The 27,705-nt window shown below is 33.6% G+C and overlaps 1 protein-coding gene across 1 annotated transcript in view; it reads left to right on the forward strand.

Annotated features, from left to right (window-relative positions):
• Positions 1–27,705, forward strand: part of CSMD1 (CUB and Sushi multiple domains 1) — a 1,093,428-nt gene that overhangs the window by 951,641 nt on the left and 114,082 nt on the right. The window contains exons 38-42 of the mRNA XM_053974810.1: positions 5,537–5,655; positions 11,156–11,225; positions 12,842–12,958; positions 16,809–17,018; positions 27,219–27,407. Of these exons, the coding sequence (XP_053830785.1) occupies positions 5,537–5,655; positions 11,156–11,225; positions 12,842–12,958; positions 16,809–17,018; positions 27,219–27,407 (705 nt within the window). The remainder of the gene's footprint in view (positions 1–5,536; positions 5,656–11,155; positions 11,226–12,841; positions 12,959–16,808; positions 17,019–27,218; positions 27,408–27,705) is intronic.

Consider the following 27,705-nt stretch of genomic DNA (forward strand, 5'->3'; position numbering starts at 1 on the left):
CTGTCAGCTCCTGCAAACCTAAGTCTATGTCTAATCTAGGTAGTGCATAGGTTTCCTTTGTAGCCTTCAAAAGCACACAAGTCTTAAGGCGAATAATATAACTTTGTCATTTACTTTAGGAAGTTTTTATGTTAGACATCAAGACTGTAAAACTTCATTTGCCCTGTTTAAGTGGTCTACTGAATTTGCATGCTATGGTCAGATTGATGACGTATGTTTTTTCCCCTTTGTTTCATTGTTATTTCATTGTTTGTTTTGCTCTTTCATTTGTTTTGGTTTTGTTTTCTTTTTCAAGTCAGATACACAAACTCATATTAAAATAAATAATTGGTCAGTGCCTTAGAAAAATTTCCTTCTGGTGACAACAGTATTGTAGGTATTGTTGAGAGCTGCTGTGTGATGTTTTCTGCTATTTCAGAAGGACTGTAGATTTTTGAGATGGTTGCAGCAACCTATGGTTAACAAAGCAGTAAAATATGCAACAGGTTACTGTAGAAAATATGAGAAATAATAATTTAACTAATCCTTCATATGCATGTGCTAGAATAAATGCCAAACATAATTATTTTCACTATGACCAGCAAGTCAAATCAAAGAGTGTTTTGTTGCATTCCTAGTATGTACAACAGTAGGAAGAATAAATATCCCTGTTATTTGATTGAATTACTTTTTAATCTAATGAATGAAGGAATCAACTATCCAAATTGTTTGTTCTGGAAATGTGCCTGTTTAATTCCACTGCATTTGTGGCAACTGATCTTTTAAGCGTGGTCTTAAAATCTCACTTATTTATTCAGTGATAGTTTAAGTGTTTTCCTTAATATTCAAACAAATGAAAAAATAAAAAGTCTGGAAATAATGAGTGTTTTTCTCAGCATGCTGCTTGAACTTCTCAGTTAAAGTTGTTTGTTTTAGTAAAAACTGAATATATGCAGAATATTGATGTATAGGTTTAGGCCACCTTTTTAAATGTCTATATCTATCTATCTATCTATCTATCTATCTATCTATCTATCTCTCTCTCTCTCCAAATTTAGGGATTAGAATTAAATTTTTCAGTAAAAATGTTCTTTTATGCAATCAGTGTTTTAATAGTGTCTAGCTCTATTGCTTTGAATAAGGATATATGGCACAGGTCAGCATCACTCATTCTGTAAGCTTTTTGTTTACTGCTATAGCAAGACGATGGAATATGTATGAGAACATAAGCTTACTTTTAACCAACATTTCCTTTTCTGAAGCCACTTTATCATGTCTTTTCAAGTGTTAAAGTTTCTTGGCAGCTGAAATAAATGATTCACTGGTAAGGGGACTAGAAAGAAATTGACTGTCTTTTGTAGTACTTCTCTGTCATGAAGATATCTAATAAATTGAAAGATAAAAATCAGACTAGAAGAGAAGAAAATATATTCTTCCAGGTAGCAATATATTCTTCCAATATTGTATTTCACAGGTCGAGTTTAAGATCTTTCATGCAATTTGGATTTTAATGTAGCTCTTCAGTGCAAGTCCTTTCTGTTTCCCTGTGTTAAAGCAGGTGTGAATCATAAACATGCCATTTTTAATTTAGCAGGTCCTGATCCTGTCAGCATATCTGTGCAACTTACTAGATGTTGACAAGAATCTGACCTCTCTGCAGTAACTCTTTGAGATGAAGACATTTTCTAGGCTGGTGTCTGAAGCATGAAGTTTTGAAAGGGACAGCTTGGATTTGATATCCACCATTATCAAAATGGAAAGAACAATTCGCTCCAGCTTGATGTTTGTAATATAGTAAAGCATAATATGTTTTACATTAGCTGCATAGGCTGGGAGGAATGTAGAATTCAAAAAAGAAAGCCTGATGACTTTTGGTCCAGCTGTCAAGACATTCTTGTGTTGTCCAGTTCTCAGCTTTCTGAAATGGACACTAATGGGCATTCACATTGTCAGATATGCCAGCAAGGATTTTCTTTCTGCCAGCAATGGCAGTGATGTTTGGACAGAATATGAGGTAATTGTAGGCATGGATATAATTTTGTAAATAAAGCATATTTGTCTTATGCCACAGCAGAGTCAAGAAAGTGTTTAGCAAACAGTAAGTGGAAGAAGGTCAGGGAGAGGGTTATCACTCTTGACATTGATGTGTTCTATTTTGTACTGCATAGCAGAAGCTGGGCTCTGAAAAGCATGCACTTAAGAAACCCTTGCTCCTTTCTGATTGCTTGGACTTGACATTTAACATGTTTTCCCTGTATTGCTGACTGTTCACATACAACTTAGTTTAATAATGTATTTTTTGAGTCTCTGAATATTTAAGATTCCAAGTTTGTCCTCAGATACCAGACTTGGTTTGCTTTCTCTCAAGCATTCTTTTGATGTTTGGACCTGTTCTAACTAAATGAATTTTTGAACTACACTGGGCTAGTATTATGGAATGGTTAGAATAACAGAGATTTGAGGATTCAGAATATTTCAGTATTTATATTATATATTCAGTATTAATCAAATTCAGTATTTGATTCTGCTTTCAATTTTCTCTTTCTTTTGGGATAGTTATATTGCTTCTTAATATCAGGTATATCAAAGAAAGGCAAAGTGTTTTATGACATTCTGATAGAATATTCTATAATTTGCATCATTTTTCAGACCAAAGAAGTAGTATATACAAAATGTTATGAAAAGTATAAGAAGCTAGCAGAAAAAAAAATTTAACCTAATTATTAGAATCTGTTAAAGATAAATACATACTATACTACAATATCAGTTACACAGAAAGTTAATTTGAAGATTTTTGATTGATCATAGTCTTTTTAAATTCTGTATGCTATTGAAAAATATGTAAAAGTAACTTTATTCATACAGGGTCTGCAGCCCTGTTACTCTCAACATACAGGAATGCTGAGTTCCAAAATAAAAATTTCTTGATGACAGGGACCGAACCTTAAATTTATATTCAGAGAATTCAGCAAGCAGATTGGTATCTGTAAGCAATTTAGTCACTGTTAGGTGACTTTGTTAGGTGCTTAATTATTTAAAAACAGTGATCTTGAAGCAGATGTTTTTAAATTTTATTTTCTGTTCAAGAGAGAGAAAGATGAGAAAATGCAGAAATAAGCATTGATCTTCTTCAGTTGCATCTGAATGCTGGATTCACAAATTAGTGAACAGCAGTCTGCATATGGTACTTTGAATTACTGAGATGAGGCATTACATGTCACTTAATGCTGAAACAGTTTGTGTGGATGCATATCACAGCTATTTAGTACCTATATTCAAAGGAACTTTCCAGACACAAATACATTTATGGTACTGTAAAATACAGACTGATTGACCAAAAGAATGATACTAGTTAACCTGCAGCAAAACCCAAACCATTGAAGTTAATGATAATATCTTCATGGTTATTTGGAACATTACAGTTCCACATAGTGATGACACATGAGATTCCTAGTGGCCATGTAAAGTCACCATAACATCATTTGAAAGTTGATTATATTGGAAGAATATCAAAATTTGTAAATTCTGTGATAGAAATTTCTGAAAATCTTTAAAGTACTTTTAGATAGTTTCCTGATTTATACATTCCAGTGTACAAAATAACTGCTTCAGGGAGGTCCCATTATTTGCAACTATTAAATAATTCTTTATTTGCTGATTTGAAATTTTTTTTTATCCCTCTTGCATCATTTATTATGAAAACTATACTTCATACCTTGATGGTTTTCACTCAGAATTAGAATGGCTTGTCATTATCTTCATTCCTGATAAAAGTGAAATATAGTAAAAGTCAAGGGCACAGGACTAACAAGGAACATTCAGGACCATAGAACTTAATTCCAGGAAAGAAAAAAAAAAAAAAGAAAAAAAAAAAAGCATAGTAATCCCCATTTCCTGTGGAAGTATAAAAGCTATTTCAGACTTCCATGTGCTTTATTAGGAAAAATATATTTACTTCAGCTAAAACTCGAAAAAGATTAGAACTGTGTGAAATTTTAATTTGTGCATTTAATATTTGTAAGGCATTAATATTTGAGTGATGAAAAGTACATGCATAAAGGTTTATGATATAAAGTTAAAACCATGTCTGTAGGAAAATGTGTGATCAACATTACCTGTAAGAAAATTGTATTTCCCTAGAAAAGCTAGGGTCTCAGTGAATAATATCAGATATTGTTTCATGATGAACCATCTGGAACAGTAGACTAACATGTCACATATCAGAATAAAGTCAAATATAATGTAGTTTCTGTACTAAATACAGTCCAGTTGCACATACTATCACCAAACAGGTTAGATTTCATAGTAAGATATTGAGAGTAGTTGTCAGGTTTCTTTTTCACACAACTGAATTGAAGGATGCACAGGATCACATTCAGTAAAGTACCATGTTTTTCTGCTCTTTACAGAATTTTGTGCTAATAAATTCTCAAAATCTCTTCTCACACATTATGGAAATAATTTCCATTCTGTTTTGGCTTCTACAGATCATATTTTCATAAAACATAAAAACTACATAATGATGCTTCAGGAGTAACTTTCTCTAATAAATAAATAAGTTAAAAATTAAAATTGTATTTTAGACTGATATTTGACTTCACAAAAGGTTTTTCACATTTTAAGGGGAATGAGATTCTCTTGTCAGAACATGAACTTACAAATTGATTCTTCTGGTCCTTGTGTTTGCAACGAAAATCTTCAAAGCACAGAATTACTTAATCTAATCTCCCATTTGTCAACTGTCTTGTTCATTTGGAGTATTTTCACTTGGAAAAGTTGGTATTTAATTTTCTATAGTGCTGACTAGCAAACTCCTTAGATAGCACACAAGGAAAAAAAGTGATATGCACTTGATAAAAAGCAGAATGTTGTACTTTAGGTTGCCAAATTAGTTTTAAACAAATTAGAGAAATTACTGATCATGGAGAATCTTTGTTACACTAATCTTTTGTTTTCTCAGACCTGGCTTAAAAATAATTAAGAACAGACTATTCAATGACTCCTATGCAAAGACTTAGTTTTGGGTTCAAGTACTAAATGTCAATGTCTAAACTTCTTTATAGTCCATGGAGTTGCCAAAAAATAAGGAACCACCAATAAATTCTGCTCATTTATTGTTGAAAATAGAGAATATGCATAAAGTATATTCCCTCTCTCTCTCCACTTCCTTCACAAGGATAATAAAGGATTAAAAAACCCCAATAAACCAAAATGAGCAAACAAATAAAACCCAGGCTTTTTAACAAACTAAAATCACAATACTGCTTTGGAGACTATAAAACTGTCTAGTGTGTCATAGCAATGTGACCTAGTAACTGGTACAGTCACAGTGTATAATCTTTCTGCTTCAGCCATACCACTCATATTCTGTAGAACAGTTCTGAAAACTTCTGTGTTTTAAACAAAATTGCTGTTTATTGTTGAAATGATTTTTTAATTAATGTTTTCTTAAACACCCATAATTCTGTAGAAAGAATTCATTAAGGCAGAGAATATCAATGAAGACCTGCTGTCCACTTATCTATGATTTTTCAATCTTTGTTTTTACTTTTTCCAGCTGTAGGCCTTGCTGCCTGTCCAGAACCAGTAATTCCTAGCAATGGGATCAAATCAGGAGATAGATATATGGTGAATGATGTTTTGTCATTTCAGTGTGAGCCAGGATATACATTACAGGTATTTATTTCTTTCTTTTTTCCTTTGAATAATACACCGTGGAATGATTGCAATAAAATGCCAAGAGACCTGTCCAAAACATATTCTAATGAAGCATCTGTAGTATGTACATAGAGATGATTTAGGTAGAGCTTGTGTGAGTGCTCAAATGTGTGGCATTTCTGTCCCTCAATAAATCTGGACTGGGAAATTTTGTCTTAGATCAACATACTATTGAGCAGTAAAGGCCATCAAAATGGACATTGAAATAACATGGATAAAACGTTTTCTCTAGAAAATTGTTATATACTATATTGTAGAGTACTGTGTTTTTTCCTTTTGGGGGATTGATTTATCTAGGTGAAATTTTAATGTAGAAATACAGTGTGGGATTTCACATTCTGCTCAGGAATTGTGGAATTTAATTTCTGAGTAAATTTTATTAATGCTAAATGTACTCTTGAAAATCTTTCATGGAAAAGTATTAGAAATTAGTTCACTGATTGGGGATGTTCTCTGTTCACACACTGGTTTAGTTTCCCATGGTAGACATATGATTGAGGTGCTCTTTGTAAATTTTTCAGCACTCTGTAAATCTAAGAATAAAAGCTTTTTTCTTTCCTCACTAGTTTCTCTAATTTGTTTAAATGTAATCCACCACTGGTAAAATACATTGAGAACACCTGAGTTCAGAATCTTTTGCTTGGTAATAGGTCCCAACCAAGATTATGTAAAACCTGTATCAGAGGAGGCAAAGCATCACAACTTCTGTTCCTTACAAGGATAAAGTTCCCCATCTGAGGACTGCCAATTCAGGGTTTGTTCCCACAACATATATAGGATATTCCTTTGGTCTCCATATTTCTTACCATTCTTCTAAAATTCTTGTAGGATTAAGACTAAACATCTTACCTCTAGGCTGGTTGTGGGAACACATGCATGTGAAATGTCTCTCTAGCTGGCCAGGAATATGCTTACCTTTTCAGTCATGCATGGCAGGTATAGGCCAAGTATTTTAACTAATTCATTCTCTTTACTTTTATTACATGACATGAAACAACCTGCACTGGGAGCATTTCATATCCATAGCAAAGAAAGATTTTGTTATACTAGTATCCTGCTAATTAGAAAAGATTCAACTTGAGCACGACAAAGCCGATTCTCCATCTACCCTGAGCGCTCATTGCTTATTTAACAGTTTGTGGGTTACTTAAAAGCCAGCTGATTGTTTATATATGAACTACTTAAGTGTTTTTTCTTTCAAAATTAATGTTATTTTGAAATTACCTAATGGTATAAACCCATTAATTTTGAAGTTTTTAACTTTATTTTCTCTATTTCATACGTCCCTTACAGTATCATTTGTAGTTAGCGTGTCAGTAAGAAATGAGAGATTTGATAACATTTTTATGACATGATTCCTTCAGAAGGATTTTCTGTCATTAAAAATTGACAAAAAAAAAGTCTAAAAATAGATTCAGACTTTAATTTAAAGATCACTATTGAGCCATTAACTGTTTTTTATTTCAAAGTAGCATTAAACTGACTAAATGATGAAAGGACATATTATGTGCCTATACCTATGTTGCTGTAGCTGAGGCAAAGATATGGGAACTGAAATTTCATCTTCAGCACTATTTATTTGTTGAAATGGGGTGCTGTCATGCTTTTGGCCTAGCTGAAATATAACAGTAGTAATTATTTCAAGTCAGAAACTATTCCTCACAGGCAGTTTGCATCATGGCACTTTTTTTTGAGATTAATTTAGAAGAAAGAAGTTAAGGAGGTATATATACAAAGCACTGTGCATTTGCACTCAATCCCACACACTTCCACTAGTATAGATGTAGCTTATATGTTCTTTTAAGGCTTTTTTGTATTCATTGAGCTAAATTTAGCATTATTCATCCGTAGACTCGGTACAGTCTATTTCAATGCAGAATCTATCTGCAAGTCAGCCTGCAATAAACTTGGTTACACAACAATAAATATAATTGTATTTTGAGAGTTGTTGGATTTAAAAAAAAAGTAATTCCTTTTTTTCTTTTTTTTTTTTTTTTTTTTGGAGAAAGGTTCCTATTTCTAATATTTGTAGAAAAGTTACATGTAATTCTTTATATTCTCTATATATTTTTTTTATTCAGTTCCACTTTATGATGAAAGGATCAAGATCTGCTGGTAGGGCTGTTATATAATTGCTGTTCATATAATTGCCAAGAGGTGTTTGTTTAGTGCTTCACTGCTGTGATCCAGGTCACTGCTTCTGAGCTGTTATGACTGAAATACATTTAGGCAAACATCTGATTTATGGCTAAGCTCATAGCAGTGATTTGATAGGAAAAAAGTGAAAAAACTAAGCCTATACTAATGGTTTCCTATGGAGATGGAATAACATGTAACAGAATTTAATATAAAAAACAGCTATCAAATCTCAATCAGCTGTTTCATTGTGACACTAGAGATTATCAGCCATACTCCTCCAAGGTCTGATTCATACTAAGATTTCATGTTAGAACAGGAGCTTTACTCTTAAAGTATCGTCCTTCATCAGTGATATCAAAAGGTTAACACATGTATCAAACTTTAAACTGCTTAGATTTAGTAGGGTGACCTCTACTTGTATTGCCCATCATATTGCAGACTCTTCTATCCCTATCTTTTTCGACTATTAGAAATATCTAAATCTTGCATATTGAAAAAAGGGCATAATTACTCAGTTTTTAATTACATGGATTAGAAATGAATACATGCTTAAAATACAGCATCATCAAATATTCTGTCCATACTTAAAATAGTACTGGTGCAATATTGATGTTGAGTGATAACAGTAGAATATGAATACTTCAGAAGTGGTTGGAATAAGTACAGGAAGCTTTTTGAAGGTACACATTGTTAGCCCTGGCTTGATGTTTTGGATCTACTCTTACTTACAAAACAATCAGAATGCGAGTTCATAAATGCAGTATTAGTATAACATAATGATGCATTCGTGAAGAAGAGAGTTGCACACAGAAAATCTCTCCTCTGTATTAAAGCTAAATTTCAATACACTGTGTATATCACTATAACAATCCCATATCTTTTGTCTATATGCAGGTCTTATCTGTAGCCCTTTCATGCGACTAACTGGACTTTTTTCTATATAGTTACAGTGATTCTATTATTAAATACTTTCTTAAAATTTCATAGCATATTGTTCCTTAACTGTATATATTCCAACTGTAAACCTCTTTTCAATACATCTAAAAATTTAATACTAGCTGTAGAAGCTGACATATGTAAAAACTAGTTTCATGAGCTTGTTCAAAGTGTAAAACAAAGGTCTTGAATATTCAATAGATTCAACAGAATTCAACAGAAAAGAGTTTGAATCTTTCCAAAATATTGATGAGAATTGCTATGCTATATGGACTCTGCTGTAAGAAAATGCATACATAGCTATATATATAGCATGTTAGACAGGACAAGTAAAATAGGATCCAAATTAAAAAGAAATAATAATGAAAGTAGTGTTCTATGAGGCACAGTATGTTTTCTATTGAACAAATATAGACCAGCATAGCTTCTCATAATATATTTTTTTCTCTTTATCTGTGAATTTATCCTCAATCTTTAGAGAACATATTCACAGCTAGCAATAACAATCAGCTGTGGATTAGTTTATAATTGAGACTTACCAGAAAAGTCATAGAGCTCAAACTACTACCTGGAGATGCATAAGAAAGGTAATTACTAGCTGTAGGATTAAGTGCTTCCCCACAGGAGGGAACTGTAAAAGACTGAAATCAGAGTGTACTCTTCTTGGAAAAAGGCTTGAAGCTAGAGGAATAATTTAATTTTATTTTTCAAAATATCCTTTATCGGCTATTTTATGTTTTTCCTGACTGTGGTAGTTATATTACGGCTTCCCCCTTGACTCACATCAGAGACATGCAATCACAGAAAACTAGAAAAAGAGAATAAAATAAAACAATGCAATCTTGGAAGACTAAAAAGAGGGAGTAAAACAGGGAATATTGCATTAAATACATTATTCAAAACCTCATCCATTTTGCAAGTAACTAAGATGACACAGTAAGTGCTTGCATTTTTTTTCCTTTAAAAATGTAGCTTTTAAGAAAAAGAATTTTATTGCACTATCAAATTGGAGTGTTTTTAGAAAAAAAAGACTAATTTATTTTTCATTATTTTAGTGAAAACTGATCCTTTTTTCCTTCCAAGTAATCTTCTGGATGTATTTCAGTTTGACTTTCAAACATGATTGCCTAAATATACTTAACTAAACAATTAATTAAAGGAGTTTTATTCCATGCAGTTCTATATGATTTTTTTTCAAAGTAGAATGTAAACATTCCAAATGGTGTGGAAGAAATATCATCAAATGGATTTTCTTTTACTGCAGTTTACCTGTTCATTCTTTTTCTTATTGTTATGAGATTATGATTGCTATGGACAAATAATATTCAAATAAATCTTCATATAATATTGATTAGATGCACTGCCTTACTAAATTTTAGACTCATAATACACCTGATAAAAATAAACTAGGGATGTTAAGTGACTAGCACAAGTTTGTACAGCCAAATGATGAAAACAGAAACTTAATCTTGTTCTCAGTCCCATGTCTCAGTCTTTGTATCAGTTGCTCTCAATCCTGCCAGTTTATTCAGCTTTCACATTTCAGCAGCAGAATGCGTAGCCTGAGTATCTCAAAGGACAGAGTTGACAAAAAAAGAAGACTTTTTGTGCTACTGTTAAGTTCCCAGTTTGAACTGTTCCTAGGGAAAACAAAGAAGGGAGCATTTTGGTCCTAGGCAGTCACCCTGAGGTATGTGGGATTAGACTGTGCAAGTTACAGATATGTCTTGATTTACTTCCTGCCACCATGAGTCTGCTTGGTTCTTGTGATTTTTCTTAAAAATAGATGGAGTAAATTAAACATGACAGCTATATAAAGAGGCACTTGTATTTCTACAGCTGTGTGTCAAGATGTTGAATGAATGCAGTGGGTCATGTTGTGAGGCCATGTGAGAGGTCAAGGCCTGCTGCTATTTGTTGATGACAGGCTTGGCATGGTCCACACTGAACATCTGTAGGAAGTAGATGAGGAACAAATTCCTCTCTGTGTCTGTAGTAATCACACAGAGCAATGGCTGATTCACTACAGATTGCAGTGTAAAACTCAACCGCTGTGCTTGCACTGTAGATGGAATACACTGGAACTGAAACAGGCAGTGAACTAATCAGACCATATGAGTGCACATAGTTAGCTGCATCTACTTATAAGAAATTTTCAAGTTACCACAGGAAAGGTGTTTTAGAATATTTATCCAGCAGAAAAATAAGAACATAAAACCTGAACTATTTGAAAATAGAGTTTCATTCAATAAATTATTATGTAGTTGGCTAAAATAAGAACATACACTGATTAGATCATCCAAGAGATTCTGTGCAGCTCTGTCTTTCAGAAAAGTCCCATAAATGAGTATCTGTAATCTGATATTTTGCCCTTTCCAAACAGGGCCGGTCTCATATTTCTTGTATGCCAGGAACAGTTCGACGCTGGAACTATCCGTCTCCTCTCTGCATTGGTATGGAAACTTGTTTTCAGTTTTCTGACCATCAGTCACAAGAAACTCCTGACCTTGTCATGCCCATTGTTCCTCACCTTAATTCTGCTTCATTCAAAACTTTTTTGAGTTTCCATTTGTATCTATGAAATATGGGGGGGGGGAAAGATTTTTTTTCGTCTATAAATGGTTAAATGTTATTTTAAAAAAGATATTGTGAGAGTGGGCAAAGGAGGAAACGCATATGTTAACCATTGTTTAGCTATTCCTGAATAATCTGCTTTGAAATACATTCTTCAGTGAATGCTTTTAATTTTAATATTCAATCAGCAAAAGCTGTTTGTATTAGTTTCACATCTAAGAAAAATTCAAAATATTGGGATGATACTGAACAACACTAATGTGAAATAATTTTAAATATTCCATGTCAAGTTGAGCACATACATTATTTTGTATTGTCAAGTTCTACATAAGGAGCCAATTTTGATTTGTATGGAAGCAGTGAATTTCCTTCCAAACAGTTTTAGAAATGAAAAAATTATTCAAGGAGGGGTGTTTTAGGCTTTGGGCACTTTTGTTGTTTCTTTTCTTTTTATGGTAACCTTATGTTTCACCTTGCATACTAAACATAGCTCATTCTTGAAAACATTGAGCTCCTTGAATTATGAAATTGTGCTATCCTGGGAGCTAAAATACTCTTAAGAAAACAAAGAAACCCTTAAAACATAACCCTCCCTCTTCTCTCACCTCTAACACTTAAAATATTGATTTTTATAGAATGAAAGTGAAAATCAGTATAATTATTACAGCAGACAATATCACAGTATCACAATTGTGTTATCAGATCATGTGTCAATGTAATGCCTGGCATGAAGACTCACAGGCTTTAAAGTAATGATTCCTCAAATAATAAATTTAAATTGCAATATTATAATTTGATTTTTTGAAGTTATTCTTACTTCATATTACTGTCCTAGTGTATGTGTAAACTCAGCCACTTTTTTGCAGGTTGCTTCACATATTTATGGCTTAGCTTTATATCATCCTAAATGATGCAAGTGGGTTTTCAATTTCCAAACATATGAATTTGCTGAATAGAAGAATACCAATAGAAAGCAAAGAATTATTCTGTTATGCAGCAAGTCTATCTTCTTTCTGAATAAAGCAAAAACTGTGTGTGTGTGGGGAGGGGGGGTGGTTATTTGCTTGTTTGTTTTTAAATTCAAGTGTATTTTTGGTTATATTGAGTAATAGGTTTGTTGCTACATCATGATTTGGGATCATAATTCAATTTAATTCCAGATTTGTTTCTCTGATTGTGAAACATATCTCAACATAGCACCAGGCCTTTTTAATAGTAATTGCCAAGCTGAGACAATGGGTTGCCCAGTCTATATGTGCAAGTACACAGTTGTCATTATATTACAGTGAACATATCACCTTAAGTGAAATTTTTGCTCTGAATTGCATCCCTTTTTCTTTCCTCCTTCATGAGAGGAGTGTTTTGACTATGATAAATTTCACTGCTTTTGGGTCATGGGAACAAAATGGAAAATCCATTTTGAATTAAGCATATGTCAAATACTAAGAAATAATATTAATAAAAGATACTGTGATTTTCTTTTTGTTTTTAATAGCTAAATGTGGTGGAACACTGACAAACATGGCTGGTGTTATTCTGAGCCCAGGTTTTCCTGGAAATTACCCTAGTAACTTAGACTGTACATGGAAAATTTTGTTGCCTATTGGATATGGTAAGTAAACTTACATTGGAAGAGCCGTTATTTGTAATCATCAGATTTAAATATATATATATATAATATTATATTATTATAAATATTTTACTTCCAATATGAAGTGGATTTTATCCAGTGAATGTATTGTGAACCCTTACATAATTATTTGCTACATTTGAAATGAAAATGGTTGGCAATTTTAAAATGTGTCTTTGCCAAAGCAACTTGTTATTAACTCAGCCTGTCTCAGAAACTCATTTCAAAGCAAATGAGATCTGTGGCATGAAGATATATCAGATTAAATAAATAATTTTACTTCTAAATTAAATAATGGTCTTTTGTTCTCCAAGTGACTTTTTAAACAGTTTTTTATGTTCTATAAAAATAGACAAAACCTCACTTCTAGAACTACGAATTTGGTAAAAGCATTCTCAAACTGTATTCCAAATTCTAGATTCTAAGTTGCAAACTTAGAATCTATCTTGGTTTACATTAAAACTACTTTCATAAAAAAAAATCTTCACAAATAAGTAATAACTATGTTGAAAAGGTAATAATAGATAATAAGGAATCTGTAAGTTCATTACAAAACACAGTTTTCTATCATTATCAGAACTGAAAGAGGAATAAGTTTTCTTGTTGTGAAACTCCATGTCCCATACTGTAAATTCAATGCCAGTGCTCAATAAGAAAAATAATTTTAAAAACTTGTTACTAATTTAAAAATAATTTTAAAAACTCATTTCTTATTTGAGAAAATTAGTTTATTTTCCATATTCTCCATTTGCATTCAGAAAAGGGATTTTTGTAGTGAGATGTACTACTTTCATGTACTTTATAAAGCTAATCTGTAAGAAATACTTTGCTGCTTCTTAGAATAGTGTCATTTATCAGTGAACACCTGATGAAACTGATCCATCATCATTATGGATAGCCTTAGTAGCCTTAGATATCCTTATAGATGTAGGAGAACCACGGACAGAAGTTTGTCTGTGGTTTGGACATTCTCCAGCTACATTTGCAGGAAATATAAATGATAAGAAATGTCATCCTAATTGGGTTATTATAATACTGCCTTTGAAAAATAGTCCTTCATATGTCTCAGAGTTGCTCTTTTTCTTTTAAGCTTTTCCATGCAGAAAATGTTTCATTAATTAATTGCACAAGAACATCTTGTATCCTGTTATTACTTCTCTCACTTCTCTGAAAGTCTCTGGTGGTGGTGATTCTCTAAATAGAAAAGAGTTTTGTTTAGTAAGGGTTGTAACACATACAAAGTGTTTATAGCACTGATCTATCATTGCCTTCAAAAATACTACAAAGAGCATTTTTTACCACCAAATTCCTACAGTGATGCTTTTCCTCAAGTATTTCTTAAATAATCCACATATAATATCTTTATATCAGGTTTAAAATTTGTATTTGCTGTGATCTTTCACAAAGTACTTCTACTGGGATATTATTTTAATTAGAAGTATAAGCTTGTCTACTGAAAAACTGTTTGTTTACATATATTCTATTCTATCAAAACAGCTGTGTGCTTAAACAAAGTATAAAAATAAAACTGTGGGAGCTAAATGTGTCCCAAAATATAGTGCTCTCTTCATTACATGAAAATATATCAGTCATGTAAAAGAAGACAATACTAAAATCCAAATACTTTAAAATAGAGAATATATATTTTCAAGAGAGTTGTTGTGATTTTAAAATGATCTCATGTAGCTGTAAATTAACATTTATTAAAACAATTACCTCATCTTGGAATTTTCATTATTTAGAGTACATTCAAGTGAGAAAGGAAATGCTGTTGAGATTCAAGCAGGAAGTAATATATTTGTAGTTTTACCAGATAATGATTTATTTTCTGTTGCTATCAGTTTTATTCCATGTAATTTTATGTAAGAAATTGTTTAGTGTAGAAAAATTTATCTTTGACATATCAAATTGACATTTACAAATTGTATAAACTCAGACTTAAGGCTTGAGGGGACACATACAGTGTGTTCTCTGATTGAAATTAGCACATTTGAAACTATTTTAGGTAGTCTATTTTTTTAATTACCTTTAAAACTACTTTTTAACTTTTATAACACAAAGCCTTTCTATACTGAATATATACAACAAGACATAGAAATTTCTTCTCAGAAATTAAATTAAAATTATTCCGTTTTAAAGATACTCCATGGCTCATCAAAGAATTCATAACAGTAGATTACTTTTATTCAAATACCTAAACAATGTTTGGGATATATATAAATATGCCAAATTTGATTATCTGCTTGTCACTTTCTCAATTTAGGTATAACATTAAGTGGCTGCTCAATTTTTTATCATTTCTATGGTACTGACATCCAGTCTCTGTTGGGAATCACTAGCCACCAATACTGAAGTCAAGATGTTTCCAGACTGCTTGGGGCTCTATCTCATCTCAGATCCTGAGGGCATTGTAAAATTAGTGACTTCATTCAAGTGAGATTAGCCACATCAAACATCATACAGAGATAGCTGATATTATGACTCTGATATATTTGGTGTGTACCTCTCTATTGATGGCCTCACTGGATAAAGTGTTGTTATTCAGCAGCTGAAATATTTGTTTTCATACTTCCCACTTTGCATAGGTCAGAGAAGGCACTAGAACTAAATATCCCATATTTTTACAAGTGTTCTATAAAACCCAGTTTATTTTCTAGCTTATTTAATTTGTCTCATAGAAAAAAAAGTCTTTTTTATACTATTGATTCAATCTTAAACCATAGAGGTGAAGAAATCAGCTATAAACAAGACTGAGTGAATTACCCTGGTAATCTATTACCCTGGTAATTAAACTATAATATTCTCTCCTGGAATGAAGAATATGTCTCTACTGCTAAGTAAGAATGTCAAGCAGAGTTAAGGCATTGACTATTTCACACTGCTTTGTTGGCTCATTCAGTAATTCTGGTTTATTCTTGTACAGCTGATTCTTCACAGTCTACCAGAGCAAAGTCAGGCCCAAAAAGTACAGTTGCAAGTTACTTGGTACTAGGCTTCCAAACCAGGGATTCATCCCTCATTTCTGTTTAGATATGATACATACGTTGTTTAAGACTGGATTTCAGGTCCTTAGTCCACAGGAAGTAGTACCAGAACTTCAAAACAGCTCTTCTCTTGAGATTATGCTTATACTCCCAACTGTTCTGCATGTTTCAAATACTGAAAAGCCTTGTTCAAGCACCTGATTCCTGGAGAGGGTTTGTCGTAAATTATCTGAAGTCCTTGTCACCAATCTGGAGTTCAGTGCATCTTATAAGACTGCATATGGGGTAAAATAGCTTCAAAGTCACACTGGCCCAAGCTAGAGGGAAAAGGAAACAAATATAGGTGACCCAGGGCAGGAAGAACAAGGTAGAGTAGATAGCTGGAACTAGGTAGGTGAACTTCTGCCTCAGGAAGTTTGCTCTGTAAGTAACCTAGCTGATCCTGAGTCTCTGGGAGAGACCTTGGTCTAGGTACAGGGATGCACTTGGGATGGCAGAGTCCCAGCCATGCCATGGCACAGCAGGATTTGTGATTTGCCCCTCCCTTGAGTCTTTCTATTGATTGGCTTAGGAATATGAAAAATCCCTGGTATTGACTTTGTGACTTTATGGCTGACTTTCATTTGTCCCTTCATGTGTGGGTATGATATATATGGGTAACCAAAAAAAACTAGAAACTCCAACTCTTGTAATACTTATCAGCTATTTCTTTAACTCGAGCATCCCACTATGAATAGTGACTAAAATATACAGTGCCTGTAATAACTATTATAATTTTATGTTTATTTACATGCTTTACTATTAAGCAACATCAGTTAAAAATTTTTCTTCCTTTCTCAATGCTACAGGTGCACACATTCAGTTTCTGAATTTCTCCACTGAAGCAAATCATGATTTCCTTGAAATTCAGAATGGGCCTCAGCACACCAGTTCTATGATTGGCCAGTTTAGTGGAATGGAACTCCCATCACCCTTGCTAAGTACTACTCATGAAACACTTGTCCATTTTTATAGTGATCACTCAGAAAACAGGCAAGGATTTAAGCTGACATACCAAGGTAAGTATGAACTTGCACAATGATCCTTATGATTAGAAAGGAAAAATAAAATTATAATAGTTTTTAAATATTATTTTAGAAGATATATTTGGTATATATTATATAGCATTTTAAAATCTAGAGATTGTTTAATAAATAGGTTGGAATTTTTAAAATTGAAATTGTGTTGAGTTGGAATCTTTGTTCTATTGATGCAAAAGCCTGAGAAGGTGATGTTATTTGCCAAAGGTCACAGAGCTGATAACCCTTTCCATTCCATTAAGTTGTACTGTTACCGACTCATACTTCTAATATTCACTGTCTTGTTTTCCCATTTACATAATCTTCCTATGATTAATGTAATGGTAAAAGCTATTTTCAATATTCAGGTGAAAAGTTTTATAATTTCCTATGTTATATATTTTCAGTCTAGACTCCTGTGAAAATTATCAGTAAATGAAAAAAAACACCAGATAATACATTCTATATCCATTTTCAAACACATATAATCAGTATTTGAAAATGTGAACTTTTTGTGGTCATTGACTGTTGGCTTTTTTATTCATCTTCATTGTTTGTTTCCCCACTAGTGACAAAAAAACATAACTAGTTTGTGCATATTTTTGAACTGTTAAAATAGTCTTGCTGTCAACAGTTGAGCACTATTACAGGAGCTCAACAGTTTAACACAATGGAATGGATTGTGTTTCAGATATCTGTGAGGGAATTCATGCCACCTTATTCTAGGATCTTAATTTGGATAACTTAATTATGTGTTGGGGGTTAACACTAGTGGGCAGTTACCTCCTACACACCCCAGTGGGATGGAGGAAGAGGAAAAGAATACTAAAAGCAAGAAATCTTGGGACAAAGATAAAAAACATTGTTTAACAGGTGAAGCATAAGAAGAGAGGAAGAAAATAAAAGTGACGCAAAGGCAACCACTCCCCACCTTCCACAGGCAGACCGATGCCCAGCCAAAGATGGCTAATGTCTCTAGTCCCCCTCTTTTCTCTTTTGTTGCTGAACATGATTTTATGTGGTATGGATGATCTCTTGTTAGTACAGGTCATCTGCCTGATTGTGTTCTCACCCACCCTATTGTACATTCCCAATTTATTTACTGGCAGAGCATAGTGGAAAGCAGAGATGGCCTTGATGTTGTTCAGCAAAAGCCAGACCATTCCTGTGTTATCAGTATTCTTTTGGCCACAAACCAAAGATGCAGCACCATATGAGCTTCTATGAAGACAGCAAACTCTGTAATTTCCAGGTCCAGTATAGCATTTATTTGCATACACACATGTATGTACATTTATAGTTAGATCTTATCTACGGAGTCAATGGACAGTGAGGAAAATTCTGAACACCTGAATTAGACTGATGCTCATACAGCATGCCCACAAAGAAATCATGATTCTCTGCCATCTATAGAATTTTTTTCTGTCACACAGTCTTACAAGTATGGAATATTCTCACATCAGATTCACCTAGTCTTAGTTTCCTTCTGAGCAGTCAAAAATAATTGTGATTTTCAATTAATAGAAATGACAAGTAAAATACAATGCCATGTGGTATATTTTCTATATATTCTCCACTACTCTTTGTTCTGGTTCCATTTAGTGTGTTTTTCCTTGCCATAACAAGCTCTTCCTTACTAACAGCATTTTCTGCCCTTGGAGATAAAGAATATGTTGTTTGTAGACTGTATAACATGTTCTTCCAGAGGCAGTGTTGCAGCTTACACAACAAGTACATAGTTTTATTACTCTTTTCTTCTTTTCTTCCCTTTCTTACTTAGTCCAGTAGGACTCTTTGATCTACTCTGAAATAAATGGGAAGGTGATGCAGAGGACATGATACAATAGGAACTGCTTTTTTTTGGTTCATTCTAACCATCTCTTGTTAAAATCTGTTGCTTTTTAGATAAGTTGCATGCTTTCTACTTCTCCCATTTGCTACTTGTTAGCTGTCAACAAACCGAGGATCATGAGTTCCTCAATGACAGTGTAAAATTTTATCTTATTATGTAAACATTGGAACAGCAATTAAAGCCAGAGCAAGGTGTTATGAAATATTACATTTTTGCATTACATGGACCTTATAATAAAATATTTTTAAAAGTGATGAAACTGTGTTAGTAGTATTCTCAAAATAAAAGAAAATGTCAAAAAAATACTATTCATTGAAATTCAGAAACTTGTACTAATATTTTCCAAGTACTTACAGAAAAAATCCAGAAAAATTATTAAATTCTCAACAATAGTAATAATTTGATGTCTTTTCATAGCTAACTTATTAGTCTAATAGCTACAACAGTAGAACAAAAAAAAATCATAGCCAAGAAAGAGATACCGTTTAATTGTGATATTTGTGTCATTCTAATTTCAAATGAAAAAATATAACTAGTAATTGTCTCATTTCACAAATAGTGTAGTTATGTAGTAAATACATAGCTATTTGCATTACCAAATGCATATACATTCATTGAGTTTTATACTTCCCATGAGTGAGAAGCAAAGCAATTTCTTTTGTCAAGACAACTCATGCAGTTAAATTTATGTATTACTCCTTACCTATAGAGACAGTATTTTAGTGTGCGTGTGTGTGTGGTGTATATGTGTGTGTGTGTATGTATATGTGCATGTTAAAAAATTTATGGGTTTAAAACATTTAAAAAAACCTGACAACATAATCAATTTCAATTAAAAGTCAAGTGCTGGAAAAAATGAATTATTCTAAAAGGTATTTATGATTTATTGGTGGTTTTTTTTCCTACTGTGGAAAGTCGGTAACACAGTTGTGTTAAATTTTTAAGTGATTAGGATCTACCAGCTAAGCTCACTCTATTAAATTTATAATTTACTTGTGTTCTGTTTTACATATACTTCGTTTTCTTCATTGTGCAAACGGATATGGGACTTTTCTTCTTTAAAAATGAATTGTCTTGCATGTGTTTATTTTTCTTCACAAAGAATAAACTCTCTCTGTTGCCTCTGAGATCACAGATTACACTAGGTATTTCTACTGAGAAGATCTAGCAATTCTACAATCATCATATATTATAACTTCATATTGAGCTAAAATAACTTGCTCAGCATCATTTAGAACATATAGGAAATTGTACACTCAATTAGATATCCATAATCCACCAGCTTTGGAAAGTATTGTTTCAGTGTATTCACTGTTCTTCTCTTGACCTCTGAAAGAAAATGCCAGTGGTTTACAAATGGGCAATTTTATTGTCTGCTTTATTTTTTATCGTACAAATAAAGAGACATGGGTGATGGCTATGCTTACTCAATCAATGTATGCAATAAAAAAAATGAAGTTTTCTAGATATGTTAGCATTTTATGAAGGATAAGGTTTTTTATAACCCCTCATCTCAAGGGAAAACAAAGAACATGAACATTGTAGAGTGAATTATGAAACTAATAATGCTATTTCTCAATTTTTTCTCCTGATTTTCTGAAGGCAGAAAAATGGTTATGAGATCAAATCTTAACATAGCTTGGAACTGTACTCTGAACAAATTATTTTTGGGAAGAAGAAAAGTGAATGCACATGGAGAACTGTAAAATATTTTCTACCCATACTTGTCGAGATCTAGTGCTGGTCCTTGAGCCCGTGAATTCTTACAGCACAGGATTTGAAAATATAACCTAAATCCCTTAGATACTGTGTATTTCTGAAGGCATTAAAAAGCTTTGTCTCCTTAGCAGAACCCTGGGGAAATTACAGTTCTCAGTACCATTGCTGATCAGATTCTTATTGGTTTATGCTCTTTTCCCTTCAGCTTTGCAATTGCAATGCATTGGAAATGGTGGGCATTCCATTTTGTTAAAGATGGATTGCTAAATTTCTGTGTGTTGTGGAACCTTTTGTTTCACTTGCAGCAAGAAGGAAGTTCATAGTGATTGCCTGTTGAACTACTGGAAGAAGTTGGAATTTTTTTTTTTTTCAAGATAATGAAAGAACTTTCAAAGTGCTTGATTTTTTAAAGAGCAACATTTAAGTTTAATTACATTTTTTCCAATGTTGAAATAAGTGTTTTACTGTTTAGTTAAAAAAGAGAAACATTGAGAAAGACTGTCTCTTATGAGTGTTGCAGTTTTGCCATCTATGTAAAACAGCAAAAAGAGGAAACAACCACAAATACTTAGAAGAACATTTCTCTATGTCATTTGACTGGTGATCTTGAGGTTCTGAGACCCCCATTTATGTCAAATCTCAATACCTGAGTTATAAACTAGTCTCTGTACACTAGGTCTGAGAAGAACACTCATGGAAGTTTGATTGGCAAGCTGTTATACCAGGTCAGAAGAAATAAATAGCTTTTATGGCCTTTGAGGGATTCATAACAGAATTTAGTGCACAGAAGAACACAGTTAGTCTAATGGTTCATAAGACATATTTGTGGGTTTTAATTCCTGTCCATATTAATGTTGCCTCATCTTTTAGTATTTATGGAACATCTTTTTATTTTTTTTTTTTTCTCCACATAACTTTCCCTTTAGGACTAGAGCTTCTTTAAGGGAAGCAGAATAAATGTTTGATGTGTATTATTTTTACTGTGGAAGTCCTAGTTCCTATTATTGGAACTGTAAGACTATTTTCAGTCTGCTCTGAATTTCAATATAACATAAAGCCAAATATGAAATAAGAATCTTACTCTCATATGTTTGAGAGTTTCATCAATATGGTCCAGAAAATACACAGAAAAATGTTCTAATTGCCCTCCCTTTCTTCCACAAACACTCATGCACACACAAAACATGATTTAAACATATTAAATCTGATGGCCTTAAACTGAAAAAAAAGATGATTATGATGGAGCTTCTGAGTCTTAGGAATCATGGAATGAAAAGGGGATTGTTGAAAAGTTACTGTATTTCTAAAATGGTTTCAAATTATGTCCTAAGGCAGGAATGCTAATGGAAATAAAATCTTTTGAGGGCCCTGTCGCAAATTATTTTCTAAATCATTAATTATGTTTCGTGATTCTAGTCCTGAGTCATGACATCTGTAAAGATTATGTTCTTTGGTGCCTATAACAGTAAACTGAGATTCCAGATTGCCAATCCTATCCTGTGCTCCAGCAAGCTGCATCCTGGGCTTCCATAAAAAGAGGCATGGCCAGCAGATCAAAGCAGGTGATTCTTTCCCTCTGCTTTGCTCTCTTGAGACCCCACCTGGAGTGCTGCATTCAACTTCAGTGCTTCAAGCACAAGAGAAGCCCAACCCTGTTGAAGTGGGTCCAGAGGAAGAATACAAAGTAATGAGCAGGCTGGAGCACCTCTTCTGTGAAGAAAGGCTGAGAGAGTTGGGGTTCAGCCTAAATGAGAAGGTTTCAGGAAGTCCTTATTGTGACCTTTCAGTATTTTAGAGGATCTTTTTAAAAATAAGAGAGGAGACTTTTTACCAAGGCCTTTAGTGAGAAGGGTCAGCAGTTTTAAATCAAAAGACAATAGATGTAGATTGGACATAAGGAACATAAGATGAGGGTGGTGAGACACTGAAACAAGAAAAGTTTTGAATCCCTGAAGGCCTTCAGTCAGTTTAGATGGCACATTTAGCAGTCTGATCTACTGAAATACGTCTATGGCCATGGCAGGGAAGTTGGAACGAGATCAACTTTAAAGGGACTTTCCAACAAAATTCATGGTAGGCCACTGTAGACTGAGAAGTGGATTTTTTATTGAGTCAGTAGTTATAAACACCATGATACTGGAGGAATGTACAGTAAACCTAAATGAAACTTTTAAATGAACTAATTGTGAGCTCTCCTAGCATTTGAGTGATTGCATGCTCAATTCTCTGCTAATACCATTTTTTTTGTAAAGCAGTTATTTCCATGTTTAAGTGTTACAGAGGTATGTGGCACTTGGAAAGCCAATAAGTCACTCTAATGCTTATGTAAGATGGCAAACACATTTGAACCATAACAACAAGGTAGCAGAGAATCAATTACATTTCTTTTGTGATATACAATCTTTTCTTAGCAGTGGAAAATATACTGCACAAATGAATGACAAATGTCTATATGAGATAATTTTAAAATTCAAATATTTGACTTCTGCCAGTATTGGAATGAAATCTTTTTCTCACATTTCCTTTACATTTTATTTCAGGCTTGCACTAGAGTTTTTGTCTGCAGTCAAACGGAATCTCAGTTTGTAAAGCTCAGTAGCAAACAAATCTTTGGGCATGACACTCATAAAAAGAGCTTTCTATTGCAAGGTGTGAAATCAGGATTTGTTGGCGGTATTTGTTAGTCATGACTACTGAATAATGAATTATTCTGTTAAATCAGATATTATTGCATATATCAAAAGAACAAAGAAGAATATAATTAATATTTATGTTAAAACTGTAAAACATATTTCCTGAGTGACCTGTAAATCATAATATCATAGTCACATGGATCACCTGACCACTAATTTATGAGTCATCTATAGGATTTATACCAGAAAATACAAGCAGTGTATGTTAAAATTTTACACCTTATTTTCTAAAATAACAAATAGCAAAACAGTTTTACTCTGCTCATATGCAAGTGCTTTTGCCCCTAACTGACTGACCTTCAAATTTACGGTGATTTGCTTTATGCACAGGTTCTCCTCTTACTAAAACAAATACCAGAACAAACCCCCAGAATTTCTGTATGTATTTTGTTTGCCTTATTTACAACAGGCAAACAGCATATGCATTTCTCAATAAAGAGAAAACCACTTTCTATTTTTGAGCAGTTTTGTGAGTCTGGACAGGTCCCAGCTGACTCTAAGCTGGTCAACATTGTACTAGTTTTAAAGGAGGTCAAGGAGGACCCCAGAAACAATAGGCCTGTTAATCTTACTTCAATGCATGGTAAACTTGTGGAGAAGCTTATTCTGGAAGGTATCGAAAAACACCAGAAAGACAATGCAGTTGTTGGTCACAGCCAGCACAGCTTCATGAGAGGAAAGTCCTGCTTATCAAACCTGGTTTCCTTTTATGACAAAACAACACACTCGGTGAACCACTGGAAGTCAGTTTGTGTGGTCTTCTTGGATTTCAGGAAAACTCTTGATACTGTTTTATACAGGATCCTTCTGGGCAAAATGCCAGCACACAGCTGGATAAACACATCACCTGATGAGTGAGCAACTGGCTCATGGCTTGGGCACAATGGGTGACAGTAACTGGGGTGACATCAAACAGAGGACCTGGCACTAGTGGAGTCCCACTGGGCTCCATCTTAGGCCCTGTGCCCTCCCACATCTTTGTAGGTGACCTGGAGGCAGGACTGGAAGCGATACTAAAAAAAGCTGTCAGATAAAAGAAAACTTGAAAGAGCTGCTGACTCTCTTGAAGGCACAGAGGCCCTGCAGAAAAACCTCAGCAAATTAAAAGATTGGGCAATCACCAACCATATGAAGTTCAACAAGGGAAAGTGCTGGATTTTTCACCTGGAATGCACCAACTCTGGCTGTACAGACAGGCTGGGGAACGAGATGTTGGAAAGCAGTGCCACAGAAAGGGACCTGGGGGTCCTGGTCAATGACAAGTTGAATGTGAGTCAGCAGTTCCCTGGCAGCCAGGAGGGCCCCTGTGTCCTGGGGGGCATCAGGCCCAGCATGGCCAGTGGGCAAGGGAGGGGATTGTCCCACTCTGCTCTGCACTGGGGCGCCCTCACCTTGAGTGCTGGGGGCAGTTTTGGACACTGCATAAATGAAAGATTTTAAACTATTAGAGTTCAAAGCAGGGCAACAAAAAAGGTGAAGGGCCTTGGGGGGAAGCTGTATGGGGAGCGGCTGAGGTCCCTTGGTCTGTCCAGCCTGAAGGAGATTGAGGAGAGACCTCATTGCAGTCTACAACTTCTTTACCACTTGCTGCCTGATGCCAGAATGCCCTTCCTGAACCCAGATCAGCCACCCTTCTGGGTAACTACTCCCAGTTTGTATACCAGTCATGATGTTCTATGGTATGAAACATCCCTTAGGTCAGTTCAGGTCACCTGTACCAGCTATACTCCTTCCCATTTTGTTTATTTTTTTTTATTTTTTTTTTTTTGCATACCACCTCACTCGCAGAGCATGAGAAAAATTTTTAAAAAATGAGAAGAAATTAACTCTTCCCTAGCAGAAAGCAGGACAATACCCACCTCTTATTCCATACAATTTTTGTCACACCAAGTTTTAATACTCTCTAATATCCCATCACTTTCCCTGTTTATCTTTTTTGATACATATACGCACAATCATCACTTCCTTTGTCTATGGAAAACGTCTGTCAAATCTGTCAGGATTTCCTCTCTCACCTGAGTGGTTCCTGTCTTATCTTTTTATGTAGATCAGTGGGAGAGTTGTTTTTATTTTTTTTTCTGAAACTGATTTTTAATACTAACTTCAAAAATTCTGAGACTATGTTAAGTACTTTCAAAACATAATCTATTAATAACGTATTGTAACAAGTTAAGCAATAAGGAAGCATGGTATTCATCTCCTCAAAAGGTTCTACAATCTAAGTTTAAATATTCCAGTACTTACTGTCATTGTTCCAAAACACTGTTGCTGTAACTGTTGGACAATACATTGCTACATCTTAAAAAAAAGAAAAAAAAAAAAAATCTGTGAGATCCTCTGACCTTCTGGAATAATTTCTATTCTATTTTAATATAATTTGATAAATAGGTAAATAGATTTTTATATAGTTTAATATTTCAGACTTGATACAGTAATCTTCAGCATCCTGTACTCTTAAATAATCTTTCTGCTGCTCTGTTTTGTATAAAGATGTTGATAAGGATATTATCAGTATTAGTACTACACAAATGATAGCAGGAGTAATAATAACATTAAAAATTAATGAGCCATTACTAGCTTTAGCACAAAATTTAATGAACCACAATTTAGGGAAAATAAACCTTTTGTATTTCCTTTCAGTAGCAATTAATTTTTATTCTTAGGTTCTGAAATTATTTTCTTAATTTTTTTTTATTTGAGAGAAGGGGGATCTGATTTTTTGGAGGATTTCAGAATATTTCTAGTACCACTACATCTTTTCCAATTTTCTAGTGTTAAAAACACTGAATTCTGGATTTGTTGAAGGAATAAGGGAAAAGAAGAAGGCTCTCTCAATGTAAATCTTTTTATTGCACAGCATGACTGTAATTAGCAATGACTAAAAAACTTACTGCCAGTAGTTGTACTTCAGTGATCAATTAAGTACAGACTTCACTTTAAGTAAGCACTTAAGCATATCTAAAATATATGTTTAGCTTAGTCTTGCTGAAATGGCTTGTTTAAATAATCTATTTCAGAATAATACACTTCTAGGATGAACATGTTCTTATTGTAAAGGTTAACTTTGAAAAAAAGTAACAAAATACTTTGTTCAAGAATATGTTCATCATATTCTCTTGCCGTATTTTTAGAGCTTGCACTTAACCACACATGGATACAGAGCACGCTGGTATTCTTGTTTCAAATTTCTTCTGACAGAAGTATTCCTTAAGTGGAAATTGAGGCCTCAAAAAGAGCAGGGCCTTCATCCTTTTAACACTGATTTCTTAAATGGCAATTACTTACTATCCAATCTATGTTAAGTTGTCTGTAAATAATTCTGCATAAAATTTTTATGAAACGGTCTTTTTATTGCTTCATATGGAGCTGCTTGCATTATCTTCATATCTTAGTAAATGTTATTAATGGAAGTTTCTTCTGAATTTTCACCACACTGATTTTTATGAATTAAAGGTGTTTCTTTGAATAATATTTTGATGTCCTCAAAAATGCAGAACCTAACATGAAATATGATGAATCATTAAAGCTATTTTTTGCATGATGATATATTCCGTTCCCTTCAAAGGTATTTATAATTTTTTTAGACCTTTATGGTGCTCTGTTGTGTTGAAGTCATTCATTAATTCTTTTAATTTTTTTAGGTCACATGATTTTTGGGCATAGTTTAATATATATTAAAAATCCAATGGATTGTGAAAGTCTTGTATTTCATAAAGTTTTAAGGAATTAATGATTTTGTTGTACATTACTAAAATATTTTTGTATGGTCCAAATTGATGATTTATTTCTTGTTATGTGTTAATCTCTGAATAACTGAAGCTTGGCATTCCAGTGTTTACTTATTATTGAATGCATTATAGATTTTATATTAATGTGTACTTTCCTAGTGTGTTGAGAGCTGATTAAGCAATAAAAAGTACTTCTGTTCTCTTCCAGCTTACGAATTACAGAATTGCCCCGATCCTCCTCCTTTTTTGAATGGCTATATAGTCAACTCAGATTACAGTGTGGGTCAGTCAGTATCATTTGAATGCTATCCTGGGTATGTTTTGAGGGGGCAACCTGTTCTCACTTGTCAACATGGAATCAACAGAAATTGGAACTATCATTTCCCCAGATGTGAAGGTAACTTTCTGATAGTACCTTTGCTTCAGAACTCACAGTACTTTCTGATTTTTGTTTACTTGTTTGTGTGCCAGTACATAGTGCAGCTTTTTCTGAAGAACAGTGCCTTTATCCTAACCTGTAGTGTAAGCAGATAAAGGCAGAATATTATGTGATTTATAAATCATAAACGTTTTATGAATCATGTTCCTTGGCAGTGATTTATTGTTCTTGTTAATATCTGTCAGATGTATTGATTATGAGAACTCATGATGCTGCCAGAAATTATCTTAAACTCTATGTGAAGGACTATTTCAAG

The sequence above is a fragment of the Vidua macroura genome, chromosome 3 (assembly GCF_024509145.1).
Source record: "Vidua macroura isolate BioBank_ID:100142 chromosome 3, ASM2450914v1, whole genome shotgun sequence".
Classification (NCBI taxonomy): Eukaryota; Metazoa; Chordata; class Aves; order Passeriformes; family Viduidae; genus Vidua; species Vidua macroura.